This window comes from Orcinus orca, chromosome 10 (genome assembly GCF_937001465.1).
Source record: "Orcinus orca chromosome 10, mOrcOrc1.1, whole genome shotgun sequence".
Classification (NCBI taxonomy): Eukaryota; Metazoa; Chordata; class Mammalia; order Artiodactyla; family Delphinidae; genus Orcinus; species Orcinus orca.
In genome coordinates, this window is record NC_064568.1 from 37,251,976 (window position 1) to 37,265,030 (window position 13,055).

The following is a 13,055-nucleotide window of genomic DNA, read 5'->3' on the forward strand; positions in this document are numbered from 1 at the left end:
TGATTGTTTCCTTTGCTGTTCAGAATGAAGTGTTTTAGTTTGATGTAATCTCACTTGTCTATTTTTGCTTTTGTTGTTTATGCTTTCAGTGTTGTAGCCAAAAAATCATTGTCAAGGCCAATGTCAATAAACATTTTTCCTGTGTTTTCTTCTAGGAGTTTTATGGTTTCAGGTCTTACATTAAGTCTTTAATCTATTTTGAGTCGATTTTTGTGTACAGTGTAAGGGTAAAATTTCACTCTTTTGCATATGGATATCCAGCTTTCCCAACACCATTTATTTCAGACACTATTCTTTCCTCATTGTGTATTCTTGGCACCTTTGTCAAAGATCAGTTGACTGGACATGTGTGGGTTTATTTCTGGGCTCTCTGTGCTGTTCCATAGGTCTACGTGTCTGTTTTTGTGCCAGTACCATCCTATTTTAATTACTGTAGCTCTGTAATATATTTTGAAATAAAAAAGTGTATACCTTCAGCTTTGTTCAATTGTGTTTTCTCCTTTACTGGCATTTTTTTCCCCAATCTTAAATGAACTCTTTTTTTTTTTCCACTAGGCACTGTGCCCCTTCTTAGGTTGTAGCAAGGGTCAGATGCAACAAATTGCTTTTTTAATGAACTCTTATATTACCTGACAGCATGCTGCATGTTAGGTGCCTAAAATGTTTTCCTAATGACTGAAATATTCCCTGTGTTTTGCCCTCTGCTCTTCTCACATGCTATTTAAATAGGTTTGGATAGCTTTGTTTCTGCACACAGGAACTATCCCTAAGAAAATTCTTATCTTCATCTGTGACACCTTACCTGCATCCCAGATGCCCCCACTATACAGCATGTGGTTTGTATAGCTATCACTTCAAACTCAACATAGCCCAAAATGAACTCAACATTTCTTTCACTTGGCTGGATTCAATAATTATAGTACCACTCTCCTTGCCTCCAAGGTAGAAAAACATTGAGTTACATGTTTTAAAAAGAGAGAGAGAGAAAAGAGATAAGAGGAATAACTAAGTTTGTTGCTATACCTAGTTGACTACTCATTCATTCAATAAGTAACTTCAGTACCTACCAAATGCTAATATTCTCTTAGGTTCAAGGGATTTGCTAGTGAATAAGATAAAAAAATTTCTGTTCTCATATAAAATAGGTAAATAACAATGACCTACTATATAGCACAGGGAACTATACTCAACATCTTATAATAACCTATAATGGAAAAGAATCTAAAAAGGAATATATACGTGTGTTTAACTGAATCACTTTGCTGTACACTTGAAACTAAAAAAATATTGTAAATGAACCATACTTCAATTAAAAAAATAAAGAAAAAGAGAAAAATACCTCTGTTCTCACGGTGCTTGCAGCCCAGTGATGAGACACAGACAATAAAAAAGGTAAATAATTAAACTATTTAGTACGCTAGATGGTAATAAATGCTTGGGAAATATAAAGCAAGGCAAGGATTGAGAGTATGCATGTGTATGTGGGAGATGATGGTAATGATGGTTTCAGTTCTAGACAGGGTGGCCAGGAAAAGCCTGAGAGGGTGATATTTGAGGAAAAACCTGAAGAAGGTCAGGATGCAAGAACCATGAGGCTATCCAGGAGACAGCATGTGCAAAGAAAGGCCCTAAGGTAGGAACACGTGTTATGATTTTAGGGCATAGCAAGGAGGTCATTGTAAAGTAGAGTGATCAAGGCGGGAAATGATAGGAAATTAAATTATAGAGGTGATGAGTCTGGGACCACATCTTATATGGTAAGATGCCCTTTCTTCTCTAATCTTAGTACTAGTCCCCTTATCCTGAGGCCTTATCAACTCATATCGGCAACAGCTCCTAACTCATCTCATCCATTTTCCAGTTTAACCTATATATTGCCACTGGGATAATCCCAAATCACCATGTTCAACATGGCAGTCCCCCATTCAAGGATTGAGAACAGTTTATCTAATACATCAAGTCTCAATCAGTCTACAGGGTTTTCAGGGCTATCTCCAACCTATTCAATCTTGTATTCGTACTTGTTTTCTGACCATTTACTGAGCTCTTTCTTTGTTCAAGGAGCTATGAACAAAGATGGGTAAGAAACAGATTCAAGACTTTGAGTTTACTATCAACATAAACTTTTTCCTAGCTCTAATAGCCTCTTCCAATTTCCTGCACACAAGCATTCATGTCTTTATTATTTCTAACTCAAGCTTTTGCTTTTGCTACTTTTCATACTTGAATATCTCCTCTTCTTGAACTTAAAATAAAATCCAAAATCTTTCTATGGCTGTAAGGCCCCGCATAATCTGGTCCCTGACTATCTCTTCTTGTGACTGCCTCTTGTGATATCCTTCCCTTCCCTCACTCACTATATTCCCCCAGCAATGACTACCTCCCAGTTTTCTGAATGTACAAAGTTTTTCCCTGCATCTAGACCTTCTTCTGCCTAGATCATGTTATCCACTCTTTTTTTCTTACTCATACTTTAAGCCTTAGTTTGGATGCCATAAGAGCTCCCTTCCCTGCACTCCAATCTACATGAGGTTTCACAGCACACTGCATGATTTTCCTTTATAGCACTTATGACAATTTTTAAACTATGTGCTTATTCATGTGATCATGTGTCTAATGGTCTCTCTACTAGAAACAGTTAGTTTCTCTACTAGATCATAAGCTCCAGGAAGACAAGCAGATCTCTCTCTTGCTCACCTCAGTGTCCCTAGCACCTAATGCAATACTTGGTAGATGCTTAATAAATATCTGTTGAACAAATGAGTTAATACCTTATCTGGATCCTGGCCACTGTTTTTCAACTACTTTCATTTTCTCCAAGAGCCCTTGAGGTCTTCTCAGTCTCTCAATGACCCTTTTCTTCCCTGACTTCTTTTCCTCTTAAAAAAAATAGTTCTTCAAATGTTGAATTCAAAACCCTGGTGACAACTGATCCAGCTCACCATGACAGGATAAGTCATCTCTCCCAGTATATCATTGCAAAGCTGACTGTATTTCTTTCCCAAACCATACAATTTAATCCTAAATATGAAGCAAAGTCTGAAATGTAACTGATTAGAAAAAATATATAAAACAACCAGGATTTGGATAGGACTTCTCATTTTTTTCAGCTTGAAAAGCTCTATAAAAGTTTCTATCTTAATAGGTTGTATTTTTTGTTTGTTTTTCCCTGAAGTTTTTTTAAAAGATTTTTTGTTTTTGATGTGGACCATTTTGAAAGTCTTTGCTGAGTTTGTTACAATGCTGCTTCTGTTTTATGTTCTGGTTTTTTGGCCACGAGGCATGTGGGATCTTAGCTCCCCAACCAGGGATCGAACCTGCACCCCCTGCATTGGAAGGCAAAGTCTTAACCACTGGACCGCCAGGGAAGTCCCTCCTTGACTTTTTTTTTTTAATACATCTTTATTGGAGTATAATTGCTTCACAATACCGTGTTAATGGTGCACAACAAAGCGAATGAGCCATATGCATACACATGTCCCCATATCCCCTCCCTCTTGAGCCTCCCTCCCATCCTCTCTATCCCACCCTTTTAGGTCATGGCAAAGCACCGAGCCGATCTCCCTGTGCTATGCTGCTGCTTCCCATCAGCCAAATATTTTACATTCACCTCCCTGACTTCTTATTGTGCTTAAAGTCTTGCCACATGTCAATAAGACATCTGCCCATCTTACTTTTCCACTCAGCTTGTTTGGTACTTAAAATTGGGAATAACATGTTTCACATCTTTTAGGAATTCTGTAATACCCTGTTCAGACCTCCTCAGGGGCAGGGACATTTCTTTTTTTAACTCTAAATCCCTAGCAGGTATTGCAGGGGCCCACAAACAAGAAACCCTCAGCAAATGCTTGCTAAACTGTTCAATTAAATGAAAATTTCTTGATTCACAGGAGACTGACTGGTACTTATTTGATAGATGGATTTATTCATTCATTCACTCAATAACTATTTATTTAATGCTCCAATATCCAAAGTCCTGTGGTTAGCACTGGGGAGAAAATGGTACAAAAAACACACGAGGAAGCTCCCATTCCAGTGGGGGAAATCTATATGCATGTGTATAATTACAGTATAATATCTGGTAATGGGATAAAGCTAGGTACAGGGTGACATAATGTGCACAATGAAGCCCCAGGGCTGATTCTACTCATAAACAGAATGAGGAAGCTTTCATAAAGTTGAGTTGTAAAGAATGAACAGGAGTTTACCAAGCCAACAAAGGTAGAGAGGCATGAAAGAGCAAGGCATGTTTAGAAAAAACCAAATAAGTCATCAGGAGTAAAACAGGATGCATGAAATAAGGTTAGAGAAACAGGCAGAATTATATCATGCTGGGCCTTTTATGCCATGCTAAGTAACAAGGGCTTTTAGCCTAAGTGGGAGCTGACATGAACAGTTTGTATTTTTAAAAGAGAAGTATAGTGGTGGTGTGGAAGATAACTCAGGGTAGGAAGACAGATTCAGGGAGTCTACATTTGGGGAGAAATGTGAAGGATCTGGGGTGACAGTGAGGGTGGTGATTTGATTGGCATTAGGAGATAGAAGTTAATAAGATATAGTGATTAACTGAGAAGGGATGGAGACAGAGAGGGAGGAGCCTAAGAGGACTCCTAAGTTTCTGATATGGATCTCTGAGCAAATGCCTTTCACTTGATTTAAGGAGGAAGTATATGTGTGAGGATAGAAAATGAATGCAGGTTAGAAATGTTGATGGATGTCTGAAGGACATCTAAGGGCATATGTCTGGTAGAAAAAAGGAAATGAGACCTGAAGCTCAGGGGAGAGGTCTTAATTAGAGATTTAGATTTCAAGGCTAAGTATTTATGATTCTGTTTGGAATGATGAAATGAAACAAAAAAACAGAGCTACCAAGGCCCTGCCAGCTGCTGCTTCTGCCCTCCAGCAGATCATCTAATACTCATCAGTCAAAATATATCAGAATGCATGATGTGGGTTGGTAATTTGTCATTCACTTTAGCCCTTCTAGGTTTGCCTGTGGAATCAGCAATAAGACTTAGAGTAGAGAAATAGCTGGTCTTCTCTTTAGCTTGCTCCCCCGCTCACATGTGTTCTTTGGCACAGAGGTTGAGTGTGTCCTGGCAATACTGAACACTAGACTAGCACCATTTGATTGGAAGCCAGACTACAAATATTTGACTGAAAAACAGTCACTCAAGGAGTTATCTTGAGGAGAAGAAACAATTAAACCGATTGCTCTGTATCTATTCTCTGTGCACCTGATGTAATACATCCCCCTAATCTTTTGTGACTTCTGACAACTGCTTCAAAAAAGTAATATGTGACCAATTTGATAATTAATCATAATGAAAGCATAATTATCTGATAATACCAGCTCAATGACCTAAAATTTTTAAGGGCTTACACACTACACAAATCCTAATGGAAAGAAGAAAGAACATTTATTGGTTAAACCTATGTCTAAAATTCTACTTGTTAATTCACTCTTAAAACTAAAGAAAAGTGTATATTTTCAACTAAGAATCTTACAGTTTTATTATGTGAATGTGAAGGTTGTATAGTTCTCTAATATGTAGGGATTTTAAATGACCTAATCATTTCCAGCAACTCTATAAAAATTTTTTTTTACATTTCTTCTTTTAAAATGTTTTATTGTTTCTTGAGACTAAATTATAAACAATAAGTCCAAAGATAAAACAACTGCATGGACTGATGATCCTGCATGAATTACAAACCAGAGCAATGGGGTGCCTGTACTGGGCTTGCATCTTCTCTGTGCATTAAGTCCGATAAAGAATGTACTGGGCACAGGCACTGTGTGTGGTGCTAGGATCATGGAGAGAGAAGACATAGTCCCTGGCACTCAGAGATGACAAAACAGTGTGCTCTGGTTTTCAAACTGTAACCCATGTACTTTCAGAGGTTCCACAGGGTACTTACTAGGTAGGGGCAGGGACATTGTGAGATTCCTGTTATTTCCCCTTTCATCAGCAGAGTAGTTCTACTTTATCTGTTTCATTTATTGAACTTTCTTATAAAATTTAGCTTGAAGAAAAAGGACTCTTCCACACACAAATGTAAATAACAAAGTTTACAAACTTCTGGTCTAGTAGAAAAACAAGAGCAGTCAGAATCTACATCCATGCAGCCCTGGCCTATAGTCTTGCCTATGTGCAGCAGCTGTAGTTGCCTTCACCACCACAGCTTTCCTAGAAGCACATACTGTGAGCCACTGGTGACAAGGAAAACCCACATGCCCTCATCAGTGAGTATATCATTTTACTCCTATGCCAAAGTGAAGCACAGTCCTTTAATTTGGCGGGGGGGCAGGGTGGGATAGTCAAGACTAGAGGCACTGTGGAACATATAAATTAACTGCTTTCTTTTTGTACTCTGTTACAACTTCCATTTAAAATCTTCCCACATGTAGCACGCAATTAGAAAAGTAAGTTACTTTCAAATCTTAAGTAAAACAACAACAACAACAACCCATAAAGCAGTCTTAACACAGAAAGTTCCCATGCAACATAAAAGTATCCCAAGATTTATTTTCTCTCTGCCCCACCTGGAAGATAATCACAGAGAAAAGCCAGGGCTCCCTAAAATTCCAAGTTGGCTACAAAGGTCTTCTCACCCTTTTAGAGCCTTGCTGACATCTAGAGGAAGAGAAGCCTAGAATGTCTCCTTGATTTCTCCCTACCTTTCAAGGGGAAAAACACTACTGCAGTTGCTCATGCTTAAGGGTCTCATTGCTCTGTTAAGACACACAGTCTACTGCATGTCAGCCCCTTTCTGTGGCTTCTCCTCCAATCCAAGTCAAAGAGGAATGATAGAGTCAGGCCAACTTTCCCTTTTGTCCAGAATATGCTCTTCCTTTTACGGGGCTAGGCGGGCAATGAGGGCCGGGGCTGCCCTCAAACGGGACAACATTAGCCTATTTCCTTGTGAGCCCTCTCCATCCCACATGCAGGAAAGCAGAGCCCAGGGCTTCCTGCATTCAAGAGCTGGGTCGCTTTGCTGAATTTGCTTTGTTCTATGTTTCTCCTATGTGTTTCCTCTGGCATTGAATAGACGCATCATTTGCTTTCCCTGAGGTGGTGATGGCCAAGATTGAGTTTGAGCTTCCATGTGGAAATAGGCACAGGGACAAAAGAGGCCATATGTGACTTCAGGGTACACTGGGATTTGAAGCAAAACTCTCAGCTAAATAAGAGGAGGTCACTTTATCTTGTTTTGCCTCCTCTGTGCATCTATCTTCTCTGAAGTCCAGAGATGCTATGATCTAGGACACACCATTCTAATACAGAGTCTCAACCTCACCAGAGCTTCTAACAACTTTTACCTGATCTGCTTGCCTTCTCTCATATCATATAAGGAAAAGAAGACATCGGTATCTTCCCCAATGGTATTGTAGGTGAAACTCTTCAGACTGAGAAAGAAGTGATGTGGCACTGGTATCCGACAGGTTTCCCCATGTCGTGGGCGCATTGTATCTACCTAATGAGGAAGGCAAAAAACAGTGATTGCTAATATTTTAGTTATTCATTATATTGATCATAAGTAAAATTAAAACTAAATGACTAACTCTTCTCATACTGCTGAAGGGAGAGAAAGGGAGATTGAAAGTGTTTTCTTTGCTAGTAGCAGATGTTGCCTCAATATGCTTGATTTGAGGTAGGCAAATATGCAGCTGGGAAAAGTAAACAGAGTGAAGGAGATATGGGAACAGTAATTCCAACTTATAAGTGAACTCAAAATCTCCACCAGGTCACAAACATCTAAATTCTCCAGAGAACCATTTCAAAGTCACTTCTTGGAGATGCTATCATGACCCTGATGCATTTCGTTTATACTGTTAGATAGTAATAGTTACCATTCTAAATACCATTTTTATTTTCTCAGACTGATTCATTTTAGTCTCTCAGTCTACTTTGTTTCAACCGTGCTTGTGTAAATTTGCACAGAGGAGTGGAGAGTAGCCAAGTCCGCTTGGAGGTCAGGGTTCCTTAGGTCACAATCAAGAAGTCAGTGGTAAAAATAAATAAATAAATAAAAATAAAAGACTATCAAAAAGAAAAAAAAGAAGTCAGTAATTTCTTGGTGCATCCCTATTTTATAATCGTATAAAAGAAAGAACTGAGGGAAAAGAGAGGGAGGCCTGGTTAAGTTGCTTACCTGAGATGTGCTTTGTTGTACACTCTGCCGGCTAGATAAATGCTATGGAAAGAAAGAAAAACTCAATCAATTGGGAAGGAAACTAACTTTTATCAGGAACCTTCTATATGCTAGGCATTCTGATATATATTTTACATATATGATCTCATTTAATTCTAATAACCTTGTTAGACAAATGTTATTTGTATTTGACAGAGCCAGCTAAGGTTTAGTGTAAGGAAGTGAAATGCTGAAGGTCCCACACAGCAAGAAGGTGGCAAAGTCTGGATTCAAACCCAGGCCTTTCTAGCTTAGAGTACCAGCCAAGTCACAGGTGGGTGCTTGCTACTGGATTTTTGTTTTGCCACTGTCCTTTCCACACAATGTATCACATCCTGCACTGCGTGACACAGCTTCCTCAGGTTCTCCACACTGGAGAAGGTATAGCCTTTAACCACAAGTGGCTCCTTCCCAAACATCTCTCCATGCTGTTCCTTTGCTGCTCGTTAAAGTTAGAAGAAGCAGATTCCAATCCCAGCTGCATGCAAATGGGTTGTGAAACTCCAGACAAATTGTTTACTCTCTCCAAGGGACATTTTCCCTCAACTATAAAAATGAAATAAAAGTTTTTGTTGTCTTCCTCACAAGGTAAATGCAAGGTTCAAATAACATAATGGGAAGCAGCAAGATATAGTAGTTAGGGACCTAAGTGCAAAATTTTAAATCTTGACTCACACTTTCCTCATCTGTAAAGTGAGGATAACATTTCATGCAGAACCTCATAGGGTTTTGTGCAGATTAACTTAGCATAGTACACACTGTACGCGGTTGATCACTGTTATCTATAATTCGTATTCTTATTATTGCTGTTCTATTTTTATAATTAGTTATTAAAGAAAAGTCAGTCACATTTAGAAGTAAACCCCGGCCAGGAAAAAAGGTGTGTTCACCATTCTTCAAGTCCCTGGTCTTAGGAGACTTGAAAATGAGAGTTTCCATCCTGCCTCCTTTTGGCCCCTACAGGTTGTGAGACAGCTCTCATTTGGTGAACTGTTCCACATCACATGGCTAAGACGACTGGTTGCTGAGTAGAATGGTTTCATTCTTTTAACAAGTATACACATTTAACCCTAAATAAAACTGAAGTACAATTAAATATTAATTTAAAGGCATCTCACTAGCTATATTAGTTAATTATTAAATATTCATGTGCATTATTAGCTATATTGGCTAATTATTATTGACTATTAATGTTCATCCATGGGAATATATGTTCCCATGATACATATTAAATATAATTAAAACAGGTCTCCACCAGCTGGGGAAATCATCACATAGAAGGCTTATGTACAACAGAAAACTTCATAAATAAAATAGTTCACCAAAAAAAAAGCTTTAAAAAAATCAGGTTTTCAAAAAACAAAAAGCAAGCTTTCTATGGTTTACTGACCTATATCCCACTGGGAACGTTACTGGCCTACAACTCTTTCCATTGTTTTATTTTTAGGGTCTACACTAAGGCATTCTTCTCAAGTGAATTTACTGACTAACTCTTAAAAATGACTACCAATCATAAACATTAATGTTCAATTATAACTATATATGGGAGTTTACAGCTAATTTCAGTGTAAATCATCCTGGATGACAATAACAGACATCATTCTAGACTTCAGAGGCATCAAATTTGGGGAGAACTTGGGACCTCCCTGCTGGCACAGTGGTTACGAATCTGCATGGCAATGCAGCGGACACGGGTTCGATCCCTGGTCCGGGAAGATCCCACATTCTGCAGAGCAACTAAGCCTGTGTGCCACAACTACTGAGCCTGTGCTCTAGAGCCCGAGAGCCACAACTACTGAGCCAGCATGCTGCAACTACTGAAGCCCGTGCGCCTAGAGCCCATGTTGGCCCAAGAGAAGCCACCACAATGAGAAGCCCGTGCACTGCAAAGAAGAGTAGCCCCTGCTTGCTGCAACTAGAGAAAGCCTGCAGGCAGCAAAGAAGATCCAATGCAGTCAAAAAAACAAATTAAAAAAAAAATTGGGGGAGAACTCTTCAACCTAGTCTGAAAGGACCCCACATGGGTAGCCAGAGAATGGCATCAGAACTGGCATTTTGGAATGTACAAATGTACATTTCCACCAAAAGTGCATAAGAGTTCTCTTTTCTCCATATCCTTGCCAGCATTTATTTAATGATAAGCAAATAGGTGTGAAGTAATATCTAACAGGTGTGAGGTAGCATCTCATTGTGGTTTTGATTTGCATTTCCCTGATGATCACTGATTATCAAACACCTTTTCATGTATGTATGACTTCTTTGGAAAAAAGTCGCATCTTTCTCTCATTTAAAAACTCAGAATAACTGATATTTTGCTACTGAGTTTTAAGAGTTCCTTACATATTTTGGATATTAACCCTTTATCATATATAAGGTTTGTAAACATTTTCTCCTATTCTGCAGGTTGAATTTTCATTTTGTTGACTGTATATTTTGCTGTACAGAAACTTTTCTGATTGATATAGTCCCACTTGCTGATTTTTCCTTTTGTTGCTTGTGCTCTTGATGTCATATCCAAAAGATCACTGCCAACACCAACATCAAGCAGCTTTTCCCTTATGTTTCCTTATAGGAGATTTACGGTTTCAGGTCTAACATTTAAGTCCTTAATACATTTGGAGTTAATATTTGTGCGTGGCATAAAACAAGAGTACAGTTTCGTTCTTCTGCATATCCAGTTTTCCCAACATTTATTGAAGAGACTATCCTTTCCCCAGTGAAAATTACTGGCTCCCTTGTTAAAATATTACTTGACTGTATATGTGTGGGTTTATTACTGGGATTTTGATTCTGTCCCATTGGTCTATGTGTCTGTTTTTTTGTTTTTGTTTTTTTTTTTGCAGTACGCGGGCCCCTCACTGTTGTGGCCTCTCCTATTGCGGAGCACAGGCTCCGGACGCGCAGGTTCAGCCGCCATGGCTCATGGGTCTAGCCGCTCCGTGGCATGTGGGATCTTCCTGGACTGGGGCACAAACCCGTGTCCCCTGCATCAGCAGGCGGACTCTCAACCACTGCGCCACCAGGGAAGCCCTATGTGTCTGTTTTTATGCCAGTACAACATTCACTGTTTTGAATTACTATAGATTTATAATATAGTTCAAAATCAGGAAGTGTGATGCTTTCAGGCTTTTTTCTTTCTCAAGATTGCTTTGGCTATTCAGAGTCCATTGTGGTTCCATACAAATTTTAGGATTGGTTTTTCTATTTCTGTGGAAAACACCACTGGAATTTTTATAGGGATTGCATTGAATCTATAGATGGCTTTGGGTAGGGGTGGATATTTTAACAATATTAACTCTTCTAATTCTTGAGCATGGGATATCTTTCCATTTATTTTTGTCTTCTTTAATTTCATCAATATCTTATAGTTTTCAGTATATAGATCTTTCACTTACTTAGTGAAAAGTTATTTCTAAGTATTTTATTGTTTTTGATGCTATTGTAAATAGGATTGTTTGCTTTATTTTTTTTTCAGATAGTTCAGAGGATATTCTGATTTTTGTAATTGATTTATGTATGTTGATTTTGTATCCTGAAACTTTATTGAATTTTTTTATTCTAATAGTTTTTTGGTGGAGTCTTCAAAAATTTTATATGTATAAGATCATGTCATCTGCAAGTAGTGACAGTTTCTTTCTTTCTTTCCCATTTGGATGCCTTTTCTTTCTTCTTCTTGCCTAACTGCTTTATTGTTCTGGCTAGGGCTTCCAGTACTATGGGATTTTTTTTTTGTTTTTTGTTGTTGGTGTTGGTTTTTCTGGCTGCGTTGGGTCTTTGTTGCTGTGTGCAGGCTTTCTCCAGTTGCGACAAGCGGGGGCTACTCTTCATTGCGGTGCGCGGGCTTCTCATTGTGGTGGCTTCTCTTGTTGCGAACCGTGGGCTCTAGGCTCGTGGACTTTAGTAGTTGCAGCATGTGGGCTCAGTAGTTGTGGCACAAGGGCCCTAGGGCGCACAGGCTTCAGTAGTTGCGGCGCATGGGCTCAGTAGTTGCAGCGCATGGGCTCTAGGGCATGTGGGCTTCAGTAGTTGTGGCACGCAGGCTGAGTAGCTGTGGTTCACGGGCTCTAGAGTGCAGGCTCAGTAGTTGTGGCACATGGGCTTAGTTGCTCCGCAGCACATGGGACCTTCCCCGACCAGGGATCAAACCTATTGGCAGGTGGATTCTTAACCACTGCGCCACCAGGGAAGTCCCTCCAGTACTATGTTGAATAGGAATGGTGAGAGTGGGCACCCTTGTCTTGTTCTTGATCTTAGAGAAAAAGCTTTCAACCTTTCATTGTTGAGTATGATGTTAGCTGTGGGCTTCTCATATATGGCTTCATTATATTGAGGTGTGCTTCTTCTATGCCCACTTTCTTGAGAGTTTTTATCATAAAGGATGTTGAAATTTTGTCAATTGCTCTTTCTGCATCTATTGAGATGATCTTATGATTTTTTAATTGAACTACAGTTGATTCACAATGTTGTGTTACTTTCAGGCATATAGCAAAGTGAGTCAGTTTATATATATATATGTATATATATATACATATACATACATATATATGTGTACATATATATATATGTTTTACAGATTCTTTTCCATTATAGGTTTTGATCATACGATTTTTATCTTTTATTTTGTTAATGTGGCACATTACATTGATTGATTTGCAGATGCTGAACCATTCTTGCATTCCTGAAATAAATCCCACTTGATTATGTGCTGTTAATGTGCTGTTGAATTTGGTTTGCTAGCATTTTGTTGAGAATTTTTGTATCTATATTCATCTGGGATACTGGCCTTCTTTTCTTGGAGTGTCCTTATCTGGCTCTGGTATCAGGGTAATGATGGCCTTGTAAAATAAGTTTGAAGAGTGTTT

At 38.8% G+C, this 13,055-nt stretch overlaps 1 protein-coding gene across 12 annotated transcripts in view; it reads right to left on the reverse strand.

The window, feature by feature from the left end:
• Positions 1 to 13,055, reverse strand: part of DOCK3 (dedicator of cytokinesis 3) — a 413,180-nt gene that overhangs the window by 175,669 nt on the left and 224,456 nt on the right. For all 12 annotated transcript variants that reach the window (XM_033424479.2, XM_033424476.2, XM_033424475.2 and 9 more), the window contains exons 8-9: positions 8,155 to 8,196; positions 7,322 to 7,476 (exon numbers count right to left, since the gene is read on the reverse strand). In XM_033424479.2, the coding sequence (XP_033280370.1) occupies positions 7,322 to 7,476; positions 8,155 to 8,196 (197 nt within the window). The remainder of the gene's footprint in view (positions 1 to 7,321; positions 7,477 to 8,154; positions 8,197 to 13,055) is intronic.